At 57.9% G+C, this 19,400-nt stretch overlaps 1 protein-coding gene across 4 annotated transcripts in view; it reads right to left on the bottom strand.

Annotated features, from left to right (window-relative positions):
- Positions 1 to 1,522: 1,522 nt before the first annotated feature.
- The window catches only part of Tmprss6 (transmembrane serine protease 6), a 33,388-nt gene continuing 15,510 nt past the window's right edge, over positions 1,523 to 19,400 (bottom strand). For all 4 annotated transcript variants that reach the window (XM_004845673.4, XM_021259044.2, XM_004845672.4 and 1 more), the window contains 11 exons: positions 17,500 to 17,636; positions 16,730 to 16,842; positions 16,349 to 16,458; positions 9,145 to 9,290; positions 8,690 to 8,788; positions 7,814 to 7,927; positions 6,382 to 6,498; positions 6,019 to 6,187; positions 4,793 to 5,064; positions 2,699 to 2,835; positions 1,523 to 2,251 (listed from right to left, as the gene is read on the bottom strand). In XM_004845673.4, the coding sequence (XP_004845730.1) occupies positions 2,093 to 2,251; positions 2,699 to 2,835; positions 4,793 to 5,064; positions 6,019 to 6,187; positions 6,382 to 6,498; positions 7,814 to 7,927; positions 8,690 to 8,788; positions 9,145 to 9,290; positions 16,349 to 16,458; positions 16,730 to 16,842; positions 17,500 to 17,636 (1,573 nt within the window). In that variant the 3' untranslated portion in view covers positions 1,523 to 2,092. The remainder of the gene's footprint in view (positions 2,252 to 2,698; positions 2,836 to 4,792; positions 5,065 to 6,018; positions 6,188 to 6,381; positions 6,499 to 7,813; positions 7,928 to 8,689; positions 8,789 to 9,144; positions 9,291 to 16,348; positions 16,459 to 16,729; positions 16,843 to 17,499; positions 17,637 to 19,400) is intronic.

The following is a 19,400-nucleotide window of genomic DNA, read 5'->3' as shown; positions in this document are numbered from 1 at the left end:
CCATCAACCATCTGTGTTGAAGATCAGGTTGGAATGTGGCTGGAGGCCAACAGCACCTCCCCTCCCCTGCCCTGCCCTGCCCTGCCCTGCCCTGCCACAGAAACACTTGGGGCCCCAGCTGCATCCTGACCTCAGGATGGCCCTCCCTGTCCTGACACCCTCCACCCTGCTGCTGCCACCCTGCCCATCCTGGGAGGTACCAGTGCCCAGGTCTCCGCTCATCCCTCTCCTAGGCTCTGGACACCCGGCTTCCCTTTCCTGCCTGGCCAGGCCAGTCCTTTCCATTCCCCCCACCCAGCAGTGATCCCCCTCAGGTGCAGTGCCCCCCCAGGGCAGGCTCTCCACTCCACAGCTGTCCCCACATCCCCTGAGGACACTTACTCTGGAAGGTGAGTTCACTCCTGTGTCCGCCTTTGTCAGTCCCCGGGAGCCCCCCCCCCCCGCACCACAACTTGGGGTGGCCCAGGAACTTCAGTTTTAGCAGAGCACCCCAGGGATCACACCTCAGTCTGCCGATCCGTGGGGCACGCGACTCTGACCCACCCTGCCCACCCTCTCCGCAGGACTGGCGAGGCGCCCTCCGCTCCCCTTCCACCTACTGCCTTGTGGCCACCAAAGCTGGCCTGGCCTCCGCGCTTCTTTCTCCCAGTTAGGCTCCAAGGAGGAGTGAGCTGTACCTGACCTCCCCCCAACACCCCACAGGCCTCAGCTCCGTCACCAGCCCTTCCCTGCTGCCTGGCTCTGTCCAGGCCTAGCCTTCCCCCTGGGCTCTGTACTGGCCTCCCTCCTCCACCTGTTGCCACACTGGTGCCAGGGCTGGCCCCACAGTGCAAATCTACTCATGTCATGTCTGCTCTCGGGGCTCCTGGGGATCCTATAGCTCTCAGGGTCACATCCTTAGCTCAGCCCCAAGCCTGTCTTCCAGCCTCAGTGTCGTCCCTTCTCGGTCTCAGTTTTGAAGACTCAGGGTTGCTCTACCCAGGACTGGGTTGCTGTGGGGACTCTCCCTTTGCCCAAGCCCCACCTCTGCCTCAAGGGCCCCCGGACACACCCTCCAGGAAGCTTCCCTGACCTCTCAGGTCACACCCCCTCGTGTCTCCTGGACTGGAACATCTAGTCCCCATGCCGAGGCCAAGAGCCACACTCTTCTGTGGCCCAGCACAGTGCCTGGTCCCAAAGGAGCCCAGGAAATGCCCACTCGGTGAGTGGCTAGGGGGTGCCAGGAGGCAAGTGTCATGCTGGAGGGGAAGGGTACCACAGCCAGCTCCACTCCCAACCCCCAGTGCCATCATGAGGATGGCTTTGTACCTCTCTCAGCCTGTTTCCTCCCAGGGCTCCAGAAGGGATACATCACCCCTACCCCCATGACCTGAGGGTCCCCAAACCGTGGCCTTCCAGCCCTCTGGCCTCCACTGCCACCTCAGTGCCTTCTGGATGCCTGGCGCACAGGCTGAGCAGGAAGCCAGTCTGCTCAGTCTAGGGCACGAGGCTGGGCTGGTTCCCAGGCAGACAGCAGCAGAGCCTCATTGGTCAGGCGCTTTATTCCCAGTGAGTGAGCGGCCCTTTGGGTCTGGTGGGAAGGGGTGCGTGGGGACCCTCCAGCTGAGGCTTCCCCACCCTTTGGCTTATGGTAGCAGCTGCCCACTTGGGGTCTCCAGGGCCCTGGGGGTCCCCTCTGGCAGGGACACCTCCCACTCCCCAGGGTGGGGCAGAGGAATCGCTCTGGAGCCAGAGCTGCACAGGTGCAGGCAGGCTCTGCCTGCAGGAGGGCACCTCGGACCCTTCCCCTGGGACGGGGACCTGCATCAGCCCTCTGAGTACCCCTGAGACAGTGTGGAGGGAGGGAAGGAGGAGACCAAGAGGATCGATTGGGAGGTGACAGGGTTGGGTCTGACCCCCGCCCCCAGACCGGCCCATCAGACCTGGCCAGTGGGCTGATGGCCCTTCCCTCCCTGTGCAGTCACTGGGCCATGGTGGGGACAGGATGCTACCTCCTGCCTCCACAGGGCCACTTGCCCCCAGAATACTAGCTCCCCTGCCTGCCAAGTGCCCTGTGCACTCTGTCCAAGAGGTGGGCCCGGCTCACAGGACCTCAGGTCAGCACCTGCTGGATCCAGCCAATCACACCTGTGATGCGAGTGTAGACACCGAAGTAGTTGGGCCGGCCACAGCCCAGGCCCCAGCTGACCAGCCCTGCCAGGAACCAGCGGCCACTGGGCTCCTTACACACCAGCGGGCCACCAGAGTCACCCTGAGAGGAGGAGAGGAGAGGGGCTGCATCAAGAATTTGCTCAGTGGCAGCAAGAGCAGCACACCCCCATCTGAAGCTCTGCTTCCCCAGACCCAGTGAACAGTGAAGCAGCACAGCACTGCCCGGCCTCCAGCAGGTCCCGGCCCTCGGGAACTGTGGGTGGGTGTCCCCTGCATCCTGCTCCACCTTGCCTCCCTTCCTCCTTCTGTCCTCTCTACTCTGTGGCCCTGGGTTTGAGCCTGAGCTCTCCATGCCTGAGGTCTCCCCTGCTCAGTGTCCCTCCACCTCTCCCGGCCTGCCCCTCATCTGTGAAGTGGGTGGGTGGTGGCTGTCCACCTTGCTGGGAGGCTGGATGGCCGCGAGGCTCACCAGGCCGACGTGAGCGAAAGGACAGGCCCTGCATGTGTGAGCGTCACCCTCTCCCTCCTGCCAGCCTCACGGTGTTACCTGGCATGCATCCTTCTTGCCCTTGCGGTAGCCAGCACACAGCATGCGTGGTGTCACCTGGTAGTGATAGGCCTCGCTGCACAGGTCCTGCACAACCAGCTGCACGTCCACTTTCTGCAGGACATTGCTGGTGGGGCCTGCCGTGGGGTCGAGGGCAGGAGTGAGAAGATCTAGAGTGCCCAAAAGCCCCCCGCGCTTCCTGCCCCCTTCTTTATCTCAGGATGCCCCTCCACCTCTCCTGCTCTGCTCCTCTGCCTCACTGTCCCTCTGCTCGGGCCCTTTGGACCAAGGTCTTCCTCCAGCTTCTCTTCCCCCTCCTCCCACTTCAATGCTCCTGGCCCAGCGGGCTCCCCTGTACTCTGCCGCATCCCTTGGCCAAGTTTCCAGAGGCTACACTGTCCCCTGAATGCTCTTCCATGGCCCTGGCTGTCCAGCCCCAGTGCTATGTGTTAGGGTCCCCCGGAGAGCTCTGATAGACCCTGCCACCTGCTCCCCCCAAGACTTGGCCTCATTCATCTAGGGCAGGGCCTGGGCATCAGGGATTTGAAGACCCAAGTGCAGGTGAGGAACAGAACACCTGGCCCAGGATCCTAATGGTGGTCTGCAAGGCCCTGCTGGCCTTTCCTGAGACCCTCACCAGCTACATCTCCCCTCTGCCCCACCACCCCCCCGCTCCCCTCTGGCTGCTGCTACTGTTGTCCTTTGGTCTTCCTGTTCCACACCTGTGCCTTTGCTGGGAAACCTCCCTATTCCCCTTGGCTGCCAGCTCAGCCTCTATACCTCAGCTTAGACGGGAGGCCTCCTCCCAGACCCTTCCTCGACTGCCTGGTAGGGTCTGCTGCCAATGTCTGGGCTCCTCCCCATCTGCGTCAGCTCTTGCACTGTGTCCCCCAGACCATTCTCCTTTCATCTTTATATCTGTTTTGCCTAACTTGGTGCCTGGCACACAGCAGGTGCTCATATATGTGTTGAATGAATGAACGAATTAGTGAGGGAACTAGTCTTTGCTTTGCTACTACTCTGTTATCCTCTTTGACAAGTCCCCTTTCATCTGAGCCTCAGTTTTCTCTTTTCTGTACAGGGCTCTGTACAGGAGTGTAGCTCAGGGGCAGATACCTACCTAGCATACACAAGGCTCTGGGTTCGATCCCTAGTACCACAAAAGAATAAAAATAACTACCATCCCACCTCCCTCCAGGTGGTAAGTCATTGCACACATGTTTGAAGCCCCCACCATGAAGGTTGCAGCCCAAGGCCACAGTGACACAGCTGAGCCTGTGTCCACAGAGCTGAGGGGTAGCTTGGGGACAGCCAGCTCTGGTCAGTCAGCTGTGGAGGAGAGAAAGCCCCCTTCTGGGAGCCGCCGCTGGGAGCGGGGGTGTGGAGTGAGGCAGGCCTGGGTTTCAGTCGCTGCCTAATTCTCTGGCAGTGTGACTTAGCAACTGCTAAATGACGCCTATAAAATGGAGCCGTGAGATCCAGCCCTAAACTGAATGAATTATATGCAATCATGTTCCCCTAAAATCCAGTCTACAGTGTATAACTAATTAAGAGCCAGGTGCAGGAGCACATGCTGTAATCCCAGCTACTCCGGAGGCCAAGACTGAAAGATTGCAAGTTCAAGGCCAGCCTTGAACAAGACTCTTTTTTAAATTTTTTTGTCTTTTGTTTTTTTGGGACTCAGGACCTTGTGCTTGTGAGGCAGCCAGTGGAACCACTGAGCTAAATCCTGGCTAGATTTTTTTTTTCTGAAAAAAGAAAGGAAAGAGGTATGGCCGAGGCAGCGGTAGAGCTCTTGCCTAGTGTGAGCAGAAGCCTTGGTTCAATGCCAAGCACAAAAAAAGGCCACTATTAGGGGCCTGCCCCAACACACTTCCACCCCAACCTCTGTCCAGGAGCCTGCCCTTAGCTGTGGCGTCCCAGGCCTCCCCCTCTGCCCCCACGCATAGCCAACAACCTGTGTTCTCCTTTTATGCGAGTGGGGCGGAGTAAGGGGCGGGGTCCACAAGCCATGCTGTGAGTCGCCTCTGTGGATTTCACAGAGGACCCGGATGTTGGCCCTCGCTCCCACAGCCCCACCCACGGCCTGCTCACCGCCCTCTCGCAGAGCGCCCCATCCTGTGATCCAGCAGTGCAGGCCCGGCTCAAAGAAGTGGGAACGCGCAGGCAGGCAGACCGGGCGCACGTTGGCGGAGCGCACCACCGGGTGGTCGAGCTGCAGCAGGGCCACGTCGTAGTCGTGGCTGTCCTCCTCGTGGTACGGGTGCAGGAGCAGGCGGCTCACCTTGAAGGACACCTCACCGGGCCAGCGGGCATTCTGCCGCATCTTGCCCAGGAACACGGTCCACAGCGCCGGGGAGGCCATGCTAGGTGCGCGGGGAGGGTGGCCCAGCTCAGCGTTGAGGACGCCCCTAGCCTCCCTCCCCTATGCTGCCGAGTGTCCCCTGGACCCACCTGCCCCCTTCATCCCTCCCTGGGTAAGCAGGTGCCTCCCCAGGCCTCCGTCCCCTCATCTGGGACACAGGAAGCACACTTTCTACTCAGATGCCCTTAGTGGACTCCGAGAAGTCTGTGTATGTAAAAAAAAAACTAGGCAGTGCCACGCACTGGCCACAAGTCTCTGTTCTTTGCGTGCCCACTTTACAGAGGGCTGTGGGGACCTCCAAGGCTCACCAGTCCTGGGGTGAGGACTTGGGGGCTGAGTGCAAGAATCAGCAGGGAGTGCCCATGCAGACCCCCGGACACTGCTGTCAGCAGCCTTAGGGAGGGTCTTCACCTTGAGGGCAGTGGGGAGCCAGGGTCCAGGTGGCCAGAGCTGCCTGGCCACGACAGCCTGGTGGCCAAAGAAGACACAGGAGAAAGCTGGCCTCTGCAGTGTGAGGGCCTGGGGACTCGGAGCCCAGATCTGGCTGGGGTGGAAGGACGTTCAGCCCACCAGCCAGATGGCAGAGGGTGTGGGCTGATGAGCTGACCTGGTGGGCTTCCCTGCCTGCCCGCCACAGCTCAGGTTCTGTCCTCTACCCCATCCTAGCATCTAGCACAGCCCCTGGGGCATAGGAGGAGCACAACAAATACTTTGAAGTGCATGACTCATGGGCCCAACCTAAAGCACAATAGCACAAGGAGCACGGAGAGATTGAGCAGTGTGCCCAGGGCCACGGAGCATCTTACCGGTGGAGCCAGGACCAAATCTAAAGGTCACAGCAGTCAGTCTCGGGGGCTCTTCACCAGGCACCCCCCTGTCTGTGTAGAGCTCACACTGCACCCCGAATGGCCTCCCCGCCCGCATCTTCACAGTCCAGGCCCCCAGCGCCCCTCACCTGTCCTCCTGGAAGCAGTGGGCAGCTGTGATCACCCAGCGGTCAGCAATGAGGGCGCCCCCACAGATGTGTCGGCTCCGAACCTGGAGGCTGGCCTGCCACGGCCACTCGCCCTCAGAGGACACGGCCCCGCCTACGATGCGGCTGGAGGGGCCCTGGAGGCCACAGTCTGGGGGTGGGCAGAGGAGGAGGGCAGGGAGAGGCTGGTGAGAGGCAGAGCGGAGGAAAGAGATGAGGAAAGACAGGGAAAAGAGGAGGAGGAGGCAGCAGAGGCTGGAGACGGAGAGGGACAGACAGGCAAGGTGAGATGCCCCCACCACGTGTCCCCGCCCTGTCCTGTCCAGCTGGTGCCCCACCACTCACTGCAGTGGAGCTCGTCTGAGCCATCCTTGCAGTCCGGCCACCCGTCACACTGAGGGTTGGGCTTCCGCACACAGCTGCGGTCCTTACACTGGAAGGTGAAGGTCCCACAAGGCACTCCTGGGGGATGGGGAGGTGGGACTCTGAGCCCCGGGGCGCCAGGAGGGGCTGGCAGGACACTGGGATGGGGCTCTTGATCACACAAAGGGTCCCCTGAGTCTCCTTTAGAGTCTCCTAAAAGCAGGCCATGTCCCCACCACACATCACACTGGGACTCGTCTGCTGAGAGGGAGGCTGTCTCCTCTCTCAGACTGGACCTCTCACCACAGGGCCATGCTCCTCCCTCCAGTGTGGTCCCTGAAGGCAGAGCTGTGCCCCCACTTTCAGACTGGGTCCCTCAAGCAGGGGCCCCCTAGGCCCTTGCTCTCCCCAGCTGCCTCCCTGCTCCTTACTGCACCCAACATCCTGTCCACTACCTGGTCACTCCTACTCTTCCTGCCTCCCACCTGCCCATCTATTCACATTCCAGTCTGCCCTCCTCTCAGAAGGCTTCCATGTCTGAGCTTCCACCCCCATTCTTCCCACACGACAGGGGTCCAGATGACTTTGGGTCAGAAGACTGGCCATCATGTCCTTCACCTAACAACCCCTGGAGCCCAGGAAATATGTTTCTGGTGTCTTATTCCTTCCTCACCCCTCCTTGTCTGTCACTGAGTAGTCTGCAAGTGTTGCTTGCCTGGTCAGATGGATGAATGGAAGGAAGGATAAAACTATGGACACAGACAGAAGACTAAGCAGATCAACAAATGGGCGGTGGGGAGACTGACAAACAGCTATAAGGGTGAACAAATCAGCGGACATAAGGACCAATGGGCAAACAGGTGACTAGGGAGATTGGTGATGGATGGAAGGATGGATGGATGGAAGGATGGATGGACACACCAGCATAGCTACAGAGAGTTGCTGGTATTTGGATAAGTGGGCATAAGCCTTTACTGAGAAGCATGCAAAAGGGCTGGAATGCCTGGCTGTGACCCTTTCTTTGACCCCACCCTCCAGATCCCTGGCCAGGCCCTGCTGTTATGGCTTGATCTAGATATCCTCCCAAAGCTGCCTGCAGTCATCAGTGGGGAGTTTTGAAAGTGGATGGGTTAGGGTGTGTGATGCTGGGATTAAGGGTGGCCCACCCAAAGGCGAGTAGTCTGGATGGAATATAAAGAAAGAGGCAAGCTGCTGCTGCTTCAATACTTCACTGCTTTGCTGCTTTCTGCCTGCCCTACCATGAACTATTTCTGCTCTTCATGTCCTTTTGCCATTCTACCCTGCCTTGGAGCCAGCTAACTATGAACTGAAACCTCCACAAACTGTGAGCTAAATAAATCTTCTTCCCTTAACTTGTGGGTGTTGGGTATTTTGTCTCAGACACCCACCCTACCTTCTTGGCATTGCTCCTCATCACTGCCATTGAGACAGTCAGGCTGCCGGTCACAGACTCGGGGCAGGGAGATGCAAGTGCTGTCTTCTTGGCACTGGAATGTGGCTCTGCAAACTAAAGGACAGGGGAGGAAGCCAGAGGACCAGGCAGGGACATGGTGGTGCCTATAGAACGTGTACAGCCTGTTACCCATTGCCCACCTTTCTCTGCTACTGAACACCTGGGTCTCACGGCAGCCCTGTGAGATACCCCATTTTGTTGGCAGAAACAGGGATGGAGTGACTTGTTTGAGATCAACTAGCTGAACAAGAACTGGAAGCCCAATGTCCAGTTTCCAAATATGAATCACCTTCCCTGACACCACAGTGGGATGGTCTGAGAGGCAGCTCCCTTCCCTCTCGGCTCTCTCTCCACACTAAACACTTGGGCAGTGCAGGGTGGGAATCTCCTGCCGGGCAGACTGGATGGTGGCACCAAGGGACAGGAGCCAGGATTCAGGTGGAGAGATATTGTCCTAAGAGAGCCCTGGCTTAGGGGACCACTGGGACCCTGAGCTCCTTCTCCTGGGGCTGGACAGAGGGTTGGTAGCTCCCAATCTGACCCCATTCAAGGCAGGGAGATAAAGGTCCTCACCATGGCCACCCAAGCTCTGAGGGAACCCTGGGCAGAACAGGTGACTGGGCTGTTGGCCTGGTGGGGAGAAGCCCTGAACCAAGCCAGGAGAGCCAGCCTGTTTCTGCCACAGGAGGCCACTTACCCATCTGCTCCCATCTTGCCATTCAGCCCAGCAAGAGAACCCACTTCCTGGGTGCTCATGAGGGTCTCGGCTCAGCCCAGCACAGAGAATCAGGAAAGGTGGGCGGGTGGGCTGCTTACCACAGTTTCTCTCATCTAGGCCATTGGGGCAGTCCTTGATCCCATCGCAGGCAGGGACACAGAGTCCATTCACGGAGCAGAGGAACTCACCAGGGCAGGCTGGGAACCAGGGAGGACACACAGGGTCATGCAACACAGGCAGATGGCAGCGCCTGTGTGCACCATGCCTGGCAGGTTCCCAGGGACAGCAGCATGGTGGCTCTGTGTGCACAGTTCATGCAACTGCACACTCTCAGACATGCACGTACAACATATGTGTGGGTGTGTGTGAACACGTGACAGACCCACTTGGAGCCCCAATGCTGCCTATAACTATTTGCACACACGCACTTGCACACACACATCCACACGCAGTGGCAGCTGCGGTCCAGCCTCCTATTCAGCTGCCCACATCCAGGGACACCTAGGGCAGGAAGGGACCCTGGGGCTGGGGTGCCACCCGCCCCCGTACTCACGGTCCGACTGGTTGTACAGGCTATAGTGCACCCGCACACCTGGCCCTGTCAGGGGGCTCTGTGACGTGAAGTTGATGGTGATCCCAGCTGTGGCCACCACAGGAATCCTCTCAGCGTAGGGCTGCAGGGTGCGCAAGCCACACAGCCTAGGGGTGACCAGAGACAACTCAGGGATGCACAGGCCAGTTTCCCAGCACAAGGGGTGGCGCAGCCTGGGCCCTGTGCACAGACTGGGCAGATAGGGTGGCCAGAAGGAATAAGGAACTGCACCCCCAGCCCCACTTCCTCGGTCTTGATTTCTCCTTGGGGTGACCGCTCACCCCAAGGTCATCTTCTAGAAAGCACCCTGGCTATGTCACTCTTCTGCTTAAAATCTTCGGATGGCCCCCACTGTCTGTGGGATAAAATTCAAAGTCTAGATTCTAGTCTCAGTCACCTGTGGGCTGTGAGGTTCCAGCAAGTCAGGGCCCCTCTCTAAGTCTCACTTTCTTTCCTTTTTTAAATAAGGAAAATGTTCATTTCTGTTGACCTCAGAGCTGAGAAAAGGCTTCCACATGTCAACAGATCCAAAAGATCCAGACCGGTCCGCTGTAGACAGAAGACACCAAGCTCTGGTGCTCGGTGTGGGGCAAGGGAGCACAGAGTCCCCATTCCATCCCTGCGTGGCTGCTGATGGCTCTGCACCCCGGCAGTTCCCCTGGGCACCCATAGCACAGTGCCGACGGCCGTGTCTCCTGCATGGTGACACCCAGGTGGGTGCCCCAGGCACGCCGTCATCCTGCTGGACACCCCCCTTCCCTCCAAGAAGGGGCTCTATTCAGCCTGGGCAGGTGGAGCCCTTCTCTGGGTGGGAATCAGCCACACCTCCCACAGTCAGTGGCACACCTTCCCAGAGCCATGCAGCCACCCCCAGAAAGGTGGGGCCTCCCCACAGACCGCCGGGGTCCCTCCCATCCCTAGTGGGGCATCCTCACAGAACCAGTGGGATGGGATGGCCCCACAAGCTCACAGGGCATGGTGTCCCCGATGGGCAAAGAGGAGGCCTGTGCAGGTGGGGGACACACCCGGAACACAGGCCAAGGAGGGTGAAAATGGCCCCAGGAGGGACAGAAGAGGGAGGGGAAGAGATATGCCCCAGAGCATAGTGTGAGCATCCCTCCTGCTCATGCACAGCACCCCCAAGTGGCTACCTCGTTCTCAGAGCCAGACACTTCCTCAGAACTCCAGAGCATGGTTAGTGCCCAACAGGCCAATGAGTCCATCAGTTAATCAATCAACAAACACTGGACCATGGGCCTTGAGAGCATTCTACTGTCCTCATGCACAGGGACTCTGAGTTTCTCCCTGTGACCCCAGGTGGCCAGGAGGACTGTTCTCAGCTGGGTCACAGAGAAGCTGATGAGGAGGAGCCACGGTGGGGATGGACTCCAGACAGCTCCAGAGGGAGGGCACCCTGATTCCCACTTCAATATGAGCTTTGGGGACTGACTGAGCCCCTCAAATCCCACCTGCTCCCAGGGGCCTGGCCTAGACTCTGCCTGACTACAGTAACCACGTTCTTTTTTTTTTTTGGTACCTGGGATCGAACTCGGATCCTTTCGCTTGCGAGGTGGCGAAACCACTGAGCTAAAACCCCAGCCCCACATTCTTGAGCTTATTCCACCAGCAGTTCTCAAAGTGCAGTCCAGGGAACCCCCCACAGGGCCCCAAATCGTTTTAATAGTAATGCTCAGGTGGCTTTTCCTTTTTGTTTTGTCTCCATTCTCTCACAACCAAACAGCAAGATTTTCCAGGGACTCTGTGATACGTGAATCGTAAGTGACCGAATGCAGAAGCAGGTTAAGGGATCAGTCGTGGTCTTCTCAGCCAGTTATTCAAGTTGCAAAAAATGTAAAATAATGACATTGTGCCTCTACATGTTTTTGGTTTTGAGAAACAATTTTTCATAAAATAAAAATGTTTATGCTAATACATAATAGAGTTTTTTTCAGTACTGGGGATTGCACCCAGGGCCTTCACACAAATCCACATCCATCCCCTTTCGTTGTTTATTTTGTTTTGTTTTGTTTTGTTTTATTTTAAGACATAGTCTCACTAAATTTGCTAAGTTGCCTAGACTGGGCTCAAACTTGCCATCCTCCCGCCTCTGCCTCCCAGAGTGCTGGATTACAGGTGTGCTCCTCCACATCTGGTTATATTATTTTAAAGGAATTACAGCTGTCCCTTCTTATTCATGAGGGATACATTCCCAGACCCCTAGTGGGTGTCTGAAATCACTGGTAGTACCAAACCCTAAGTACACTATTTTCTCTGTAGATAAATATATCTATGATAAACTTTAATTTACAAATTACACACAATAAGAGACCAATAGCAATAATTAACAATAAAATAGAGCAGTTGTGGCAATGAAATGAAAGTTATTTAAAATTCATGAATTAATTTTGGAATTTTCCACTGAATATTTTCAGACCTCCGTTGCCTGTGGCTGATACTGTGGAGGAGGGGAGCTGCTGTAATAAACATTTTTAAAATTTTCTGAGGTTTAACTTCTCATACTGTAAATGCAGATATATAATCTGTAATAGCAAAATCTCTTCAGGGTGCTCAGTCATTTTAAAGACAGTTAAAGGGGTCCCAAGATAGAACATTTTGAAAACCTTGGACCGCCAGCAAGATTCCCACAACCCAGCTGCACAGGACATGAATGAGACGCCAGGAGGGGGCGCCCCGGAGCAAGCCTGGCTCCTCCTGACCTTTACAACCTGTGGAAGTCAGTTTTGACGTGGATAAACATGTTGTGACAGGTTGCTATGCTCGGAGACAGCTCCAGGAAGTGGTCAGGGGAGCTAGGGGCCGGGGAACACTGGGCAGGGGAAATGAGGAGCCGAATGTGTCACCAGCGCACAGAAGATCAGGGAGGTTGTGGGGTGATAGGGGAGGAAGCAGAGCCCACCAGAGGGGAGCGGAGCCCTTTCACCTAAAAGCCAAAGTATCATCCTGATCTGTGGGCAGAGTACTAAGGCTCCAGTGCCTTCCACGCAACACTGCCTGCTGGTGACCCCAAGAATCCCAGACTCAGCCCGTGGCTGGTGCAGCTTTCCCAGGACACTCAACCCTACAGCCTGGGCACCTGCCTGCAGATGCCTGCAGCGGGTCAGGGGGATCCCCGGGGATCCCCTCCTTGGGGGTCCAGATGAGACTGCAAAAGGCTGCAGTCCAGTGACTCACACCAAGTCATGCGACCTAAAGATGCAACCCAAAGATGGCCTGTTTCATCTGTGCAATGCATGGATTATTTTTACTGTAGCTGCCATCTAATTTCACACAATGAAAGTAAGAAACCCTGGAAACAGGCTGGGACAAGTAGGCAGGGCGTGGAGCCCTGGTGGCTGGGACCTTAGCTCTCCCTGGGCAGCCACCTTGAGGAGCCTCACTCCGGCCCGGCCCCTTGGCCCAGCTGAGTTTCTTGTTCCTGTGCAGAGCCTTCTAGGTGGGGAGCATGTTCCCTGGCTCTCCTGTCCCTCCTGTCCACCAAGCCCTCACCAGGGAGCACCAGGGGCCAATGGGGTTGCCCACCCCTCATCCCACTGCCAGGCATCAGGAGGCACATGCTGCATTGAGCAACCTGCTCAGCTTGGGTACCCAGGAGGAATTGGAGAAATACTGGGAGGATTGGTCAAAGGGTGGGTAAGAACAGGAAGAGAAGGAGGGAAGAAAGAGAAGGAAGAGAGAAAAAGGAAGGAAGGAAAGAAAGGAGAGATTCACTCACACATGCCCTTTCCTAAGGACAGGGAAGGGGTTCAGAGAAGATAACCACTAAAGAGGGACAGCAAGCTGGGCGTGGGGCACTCGCCGGTGACCCCAGCACTCTGGGAGGACAAGGATCACAAGTTCAAGCCTAACCTGGCAACTTAGTAGCTCAGCAACACCCTGTCTCAAAATAAAAAAAGAAAAGAAGAACTGGTGATGTAGCTCAGTGCAGAGGCCCTGGGTTTCATCTCCAGTACTGAAAAAAAAACCAAACAAGGGACAGTGGTGTCCAGAAAGGTGGCCGGAGCAGCAGACCTGGCCCTGCAGAGCTGAGTCTTGAGCCTGGCCTTGAGCTGAGTCTTGAGCCTCCCTAAACAAGCTGCATGATTTCCAGTACATGGCACCACCTCAGCAAACCTGAGCAAGCATGCCACACTGGGAAGGTGGGGTGGCAGCTCCCCCCAGTGTGGGGTGTCTTTGGGGACACCTGACCAAGTGGTCTCTGGGATAGCACGTGCTGCATTATCAGGCTGTTGGCTCCCATAGGTGAAGCTGCAGGGCCACCTTCAGCATGGCCAGCACTCAGCACAGGGGCAATTGCAGGTGACATTTGCCACTCAGGGGCTTGGGGAACAAAAGGGCCACAGAGCCAGGCCAGGCCCCAGGGGACTCCACGGGCCTCGGGAGCCTGCGGGTCTCCTGACCTCACGTCTAGGAGGCAGGGGAAATATCTGGGCAGGTCACAAGGGAAGTGACATCATAGGAGAGGAAGCTGTCGAGGGCCAGGTTCCCAGAAAGGGGGAAGATTGCTGCGGTGGCACCACCTGGAGCGAGTTCTGCGAAACCAGCAGCCAGTAGCCGGATCTCTTGGGGACAAGTCCCACCACTGCCCCTAAGCCACAAAAGGGCAGGAGGTCTAGGCTGGGTTAGGAGACACTGGCAGAAAACGGAGAGGTCAGGGGAGGGGGACAGAGGGCTCAGAGGAGTCCCATGCAGTGCCTTCCTTGTCACGACACTTGGCACCTGCGTGCTCAGACCCCTCTCCCTGACCTGCCCTCTGTGTCTCCCTACCCACTGCCTTTCTGGCCCAAAAGACTGGGCCTCCCCCTCCCAGCAAACCCTTCCCCAGGCCTCTCCTGCCTCCGCCACCCACACAGCATATTTTCCAATGAATACTCATTCGAAGAATTTCCCAGCAGCTACAGAGGATGGGAGGATGATGGTTATCAAAACCCGCACCAGCGACAGGGAGCAGCCCTTTCCACACCAGGCAGGCGCTAGAGCCCGGGAGAGGTGACACACTTCTTTCATGGGGACACTGGACCCTAGCAGAGCTCAGAAGACTGGGCTGGGTTTCCCAGGTGGCTCTTGGAGGACCTAGCTGAGAGCCTGGAGAAGGCTGGTTCTCTCATCCAGTGCCCACGGGTGGGCGGCTAGCAGCTGCCGTGGGTTCTCAGAGACTCTGGGGGAGGCATCTCGAGTGGTGTGAGCGCACACACACACACACACACACACACACAGACATGCGCACACATGGCTTGCTACAAGGCAGCATGAAACCCAGCAGATGCCAGTCCATGCTCTCGGACTTGCCAGCTTCCAGAACTGTGAGCCAAATAAACCTCTATTCTTCATAAACTACTCAGCCTCACACATTTTGTGACAGCTATAGAGAAGACTAGGCCACTGTCATGAGTATTCATATCCTTGGTGGGGTCTTGAGAATGGGGGAGATGGCACTGTAACCCCTTAGCTCTGAGCATGCCTGGTGCAGAGTGAGCCAGTTATTACTGTGTGGTTAGTGCCACACAGAGCTGCGCCTTCTCAAGGCCCGAGTATGCCAACGTCCCCCAGGTCAGCTCATTTAGTCTGCAGCAGGAAAAGGGCCTGTTTCATGCCCCCCTTATTTGTAGTGCTGGGGATGGAGCCTGGAGCCTCACAGCTGCTGGACAAGTGCTCTACCATTGAGCTGCACCTCACCAGCAAGCCTTCAGCCCTCATACCAGGTTCAGCTCTGGAGAGGTCAGGAGCCTGGAAAGGTCATTATCTTTATTCACAGAGCTGTGACTCATGGGCCAGTCTCAGGGGGCTCCGGGCCTCTGACACCGAGGGGTGAGCCCAGCCCTCCTCAGCATGGGTGGCAGCCAGGGAGCTCCCTCAGGAGTCCAGGAAGGAGCAGAGCAGCCATGCCTGGAGATGCCCTCTGCTGCCCACACAGCCCAGGCCTGAAGTCCACCACCAGCCTGTCACCCCAGAGCACAAGCTCCAGTCCCTCACAGGTGCTGATACGCTGCAAAAAGCCTGGGCGAGGAAATTGTCTGGATGATCCTTTTATAGGACCCGCCCACAGGCTAAGTATAAGTGCTGTGAACGGGGCTGCGACCCGCAGAAGGCAAGGTCCCAGCGTCCCAGAGCCTTCCTTACGCCCCACATCAAAAGGCTACACACTCAAACTCTCCAAGTCAAGAAATCCAGGATTCTAGAACGCCAGCCTGTTAGGCTCCCAGAATCCTAGCGTGGCAAGGAGGACAGCGGCCCACCAGCCACTGGATGTCAGTGTCCCTGACAGAGCGACCCTCACCCTGGGCCTGGGTGGGAGGGGTCCCAGTTCTGTAATGGCTGCTCCCCACTCTCTCTCCCCAGTTCCCGGTACCTCCTACCCCCGCCCTTCTCCCTCTGCAGGATGTCCCGCTCCCATCTGAAATGTCCCCTTGAATTTCCTAGGTCCCTCTTCTCCCCAGACACTGGAAAACATGGCTATACTTCCTTCCTTCCTTTACCTGTCCTCGGCCCAGCCTGGTCCTTTGGCAGGATGGCAGTGGCTTTTGGTCACCTGCAGGGACCATTTACCTGTCCTCTACCTGGCCGCACAGCAGCCATGCTGACCCTGGCCACAGTGCGTGGCACTGCAGACCCCTCAGCCTGCTGCCCAGTGCCCCAGGGGAATTCATTTCTTGGCCAGAAACTTCCTTCTCTCAGTGGCCGAGGGTGGGTGCCCTGAAGCATACGCAGGGAATGCAGGCAGGGCCTCTTGGGGGCAGACTGCACGAGCTGCGAGCCAGGGCAGGGGAAAAGGCACGCCCCCTCCCTCCGGCACTTTTGCGTCTGAGGATCTCTCAAGCACCTGCATCCAGGTCCCCTGCATCACCTCATTGAGTCTGGATGCTGGGCATGAGGTTACAGCACCCAAGGACATGAAACCAGTTCACCCTGACTGGGATCCACAGCCAAGGAGGCTGACCACAAGGTGGCTGAGGCTGTGACCCAGGAGAAGCGGGGCCCAGGAGGGGTTAGGGTGGGTGGGGCCCAGCGGTGGGTGGGGCCCAGCGCCAGGGGCGGGGCCAAGAACCGCAAGCTGGTTTAAGCCGCCCCCCCCCTCCTCCTCTGCCCTCTGAGCCAGGAACTTGGCTCCCATGTGGAGCTGGGGGGCACAGCAGGCAGAGGTGGGTACCTCCTGTTCTGTATCGTCCACTGTCCCTGGGTGCAAGGCAGGCCGTACTTCTGTCTCCTCAAAGCATAGGCGTCAAACCAGAGGGTCAAGCCGTAGTCCAGAGATGGCACCTGGCAGGTAGGAAAGCGACACTGGTGGCCCAACAGATACGGCCAGGCTGGTGCACCCACCTCCCCCGAGGGCAGAGAGAGAAGGCCACACAGAGCCTCGGCTGGGGTTGAAGTCTGTCAGTCACTCAACAAACAGACATCACAGTCACCAACAGAGGGAGACCCTGGATACAGCTGTCCCCCACCCCCACCCCTATGGGACTGATGCCCAAGGCTCAGCCTCTGAGCCTGTGAGGCGCCCTGCACAGAGGGCAGGGTGGGTGTGGCTCACCGTGAGGTGCCAGGAGCAGTGGGTGCTGGGAGAGTAGTAGCTGGGGAAGTAGGGTGTGCTGAGGGCACCCTGTGGGTCCAGCCGGCCCTCCAGCGTCAGGTTCACCTGGCAGGCTGAGCCCGGGAACAGCCATTACACAGGGACCCCTGGCCCCAGCCCGGTACCTCCCACCAGGTGGGGCAGCTGACAGCTCACCACCCCACCACCTCTGGAAGTGAGCCTTAGTTTCCTCATCTGTAAATGGGGACAGTCATAGCAGAGAATTTGAGCCAGCTGCATAGACAAAATGCTCGAACAGCCTGGCATGCTAAAGGCTCAATAAACGTTAGTACTGGCATTGGTAGTTCTGCTCTCGGCAGTTGACAAAATGTATTCACAGCAGTGCCAACCTCTCAGCTATGGCAACTGGATGGAGAGTTGTTCCTCTTTTCTAAGATGAGGTTCAGAGGTGCCAGGGTGGAGCTCAGTGGTACAGCGATATCCTAGCACATGCAAGGCCCCGTTTCAAGCCCTAGCACCACCAAACAAAAGCGATGAGGTTGGGAAGAGAGGGGCAGCTTGGCTGCCAGGCCCAGGCCCAGGCCAGGGGTCTCTGCAGCTGCCCTGGCCACCTCTCCATGGGGCAAGGTCACTACACACACAAATCTGTCAGAGACCCCAGGGTGAAGCCAGCGGTCACTCCATGGGCCCGGCAGGGACCTGGGAAGGCCTGCTCTGGGAAGGGCCCAGGATTCTGTCCCACTTCTGCCCCAGGGCTCCTGGCTTCTCACCCTCAAAGGCCACAGGCTGCACAGAGAGCACGAAGGGGTCAGTGTAGCTGTGCAGACCTTTCTTCCAGACCACTGCCATGATGGAGCCTGAGGCCAGCACTTCCAGCACGGGCTCCTGGCGGCTGCAGCCATATACCCTGGCAGAAAAGAAGGGTGGCAAGGGAGGGGCAGGGTCTTTGTGGGGGTGTGGACAGGTCAGGCAGCAGGGCTGGTTACTGGAGGGACAGAGGAGGGTACATGGGGATCTGTACAGCAGATTCTAGGCCCAGATCTGGGACCAGCTACTGTGTGTCCACAGGTGGCTGTCTGGCCCTCTCTGAGCCCAGAAACTGACCAGAGGCCCTGTAAGAATCAGACCAGCTCCTCAGGTAACAGCAGAAGGAGTTACCCAGAAGCTTACAATTCAACTCTGACAGTGAGCCTAGTCCCACGGCAGGTATCTTCCACCCCCAGCATCACCTGAGACCTCTGAGCACTCCTGGCCAGGGTGCCCAGGTGGCAGCTGCAGGGACCACCACTCTGGCTGCCCACACCCTGCCTGCTGCCTACTCTGGTCTGGACAGGGAGAAAGTGGGTGTGTGGCCAGTGACCCCCAGACCTGGGAGGCTCTGAAGAGATAAGAGAGTCTTAGGATTGAGACTCAAGAAGTCTGCAGTGTCAGCCCTGAAAGACTTCCAGATCAAGGTCAACTGCTGGATTTCCAGAGGGGGAAACTGAGGCCCTAGCAAGCTGTGACAGGGCCAGCCATGTGCTCAATGCTGCTATGACAGCTGGTCCCCTCCATGTCCTCAGGGGCCCCAGATATGCCCATCTCAGGCAGGGGTGCCCCTCACCCTGGAGAATGAGTTCCAGAAAGCGACTGTCCTGCCTCCCTAGCATGTGCAGCCCAACAGCTGTGTCCTGCACACCTACTGTGTGTCATCTGGGCTTGATGGAGGAAAGAGGCATCTTCTGGGGGGGCCTGAGGCACCCTGGCTGGTGAGCACCTGAGGTCTGCAGCCTGGCAGAGGAGTGAACGGTCCTGGGAGTCTCCCAGGGGCATCTCCCCGGCCTCTGTCTCAGGCTGGCAGGGGAACAAAGGGCTTCTGTCCCCAGCCACCAGGCTGGCTTGGTCCTCTGCTGGGGGCCCCACCCGGCCACACACTGCACGCCACCTTCACCACTCGGGTTCATCTCCTGCGGATGTGGAATTCAGACACTAGGGGATTCAGGGCTCCTTCATCTTCAGTGGGAGCATCCTTATTACTGGGGGTTTCTTACTAATTTTCCATGGAGCCACTGTAAAGAAAACATGGAAACCCGGGGACAAACTGTGTGGATAGGGTGGGCTGAGGGTCCCCTCACAGGGCCCCTCACCCACTCCCAGCACAGCTCTGGTGCAAGTTTGAGAACCCAAGGGTAGGGAGAGCCTCGCCTTCAGTCAAGTCTCCTCCACAGCTGTGAGGGCTCGGAGAGGCACTCGGAGAAGCCCCAGGGAAGCCCAGAGACCCCCACGAGCAGACCTGGAAGTCAGGGTGTATCAAGGGCCACCCCCCCACACCCCAGATTGAGGTCAGCAGGGCAGGCCAGGGAGCCCCGGGGCACGCACAGCCTCGAAGCTGGCAAGGGACACATGGACCCCACCCCCAACCTGGAGGCGAGGCACTGCCCAAGTGACACCAAAGTGCCTGGTGCAGTGTAAGTGCTCATCAGAAAAGGACTGCAACTGCCCATGCCAGAGTGCCCCCAACACCTGCTGCAGAGCCTTGTCGGGGAGACAAACCCCTCTGCCCACGCTGTGGGGAGGTGGCCAGGCCCCCGGACACCAAGGCCATTCCAGCCCCTCCTTCTTACCCCCAGCCCCTGCCCTCTGACCCCAGTCACTTCTGTACTCCATATCATATCCCATGTCCTAAAGCCCT

The sequence above is a fragment of the Heterocephalus glaber genome, unplaced genomic scaffold, assembly GCF_053883595.1.
Source record: "Heterocephalus glaber isolate CG9 unplaced genomic scaffold, H.glaber_assembly_v1.0 deba00001444, whole genome shotgun sequence".
Classification (NCBI taxonomy): domain Eukaryota; kingdom Metazoa; phylum Chordata; class Mammalia; order Rodentia; family Bathyergidae; genus Heterocephalus; species Heterocephalus glaber.
This window is presented reverse-complemented; position numbering and strand designations above follow the sequence as displayed.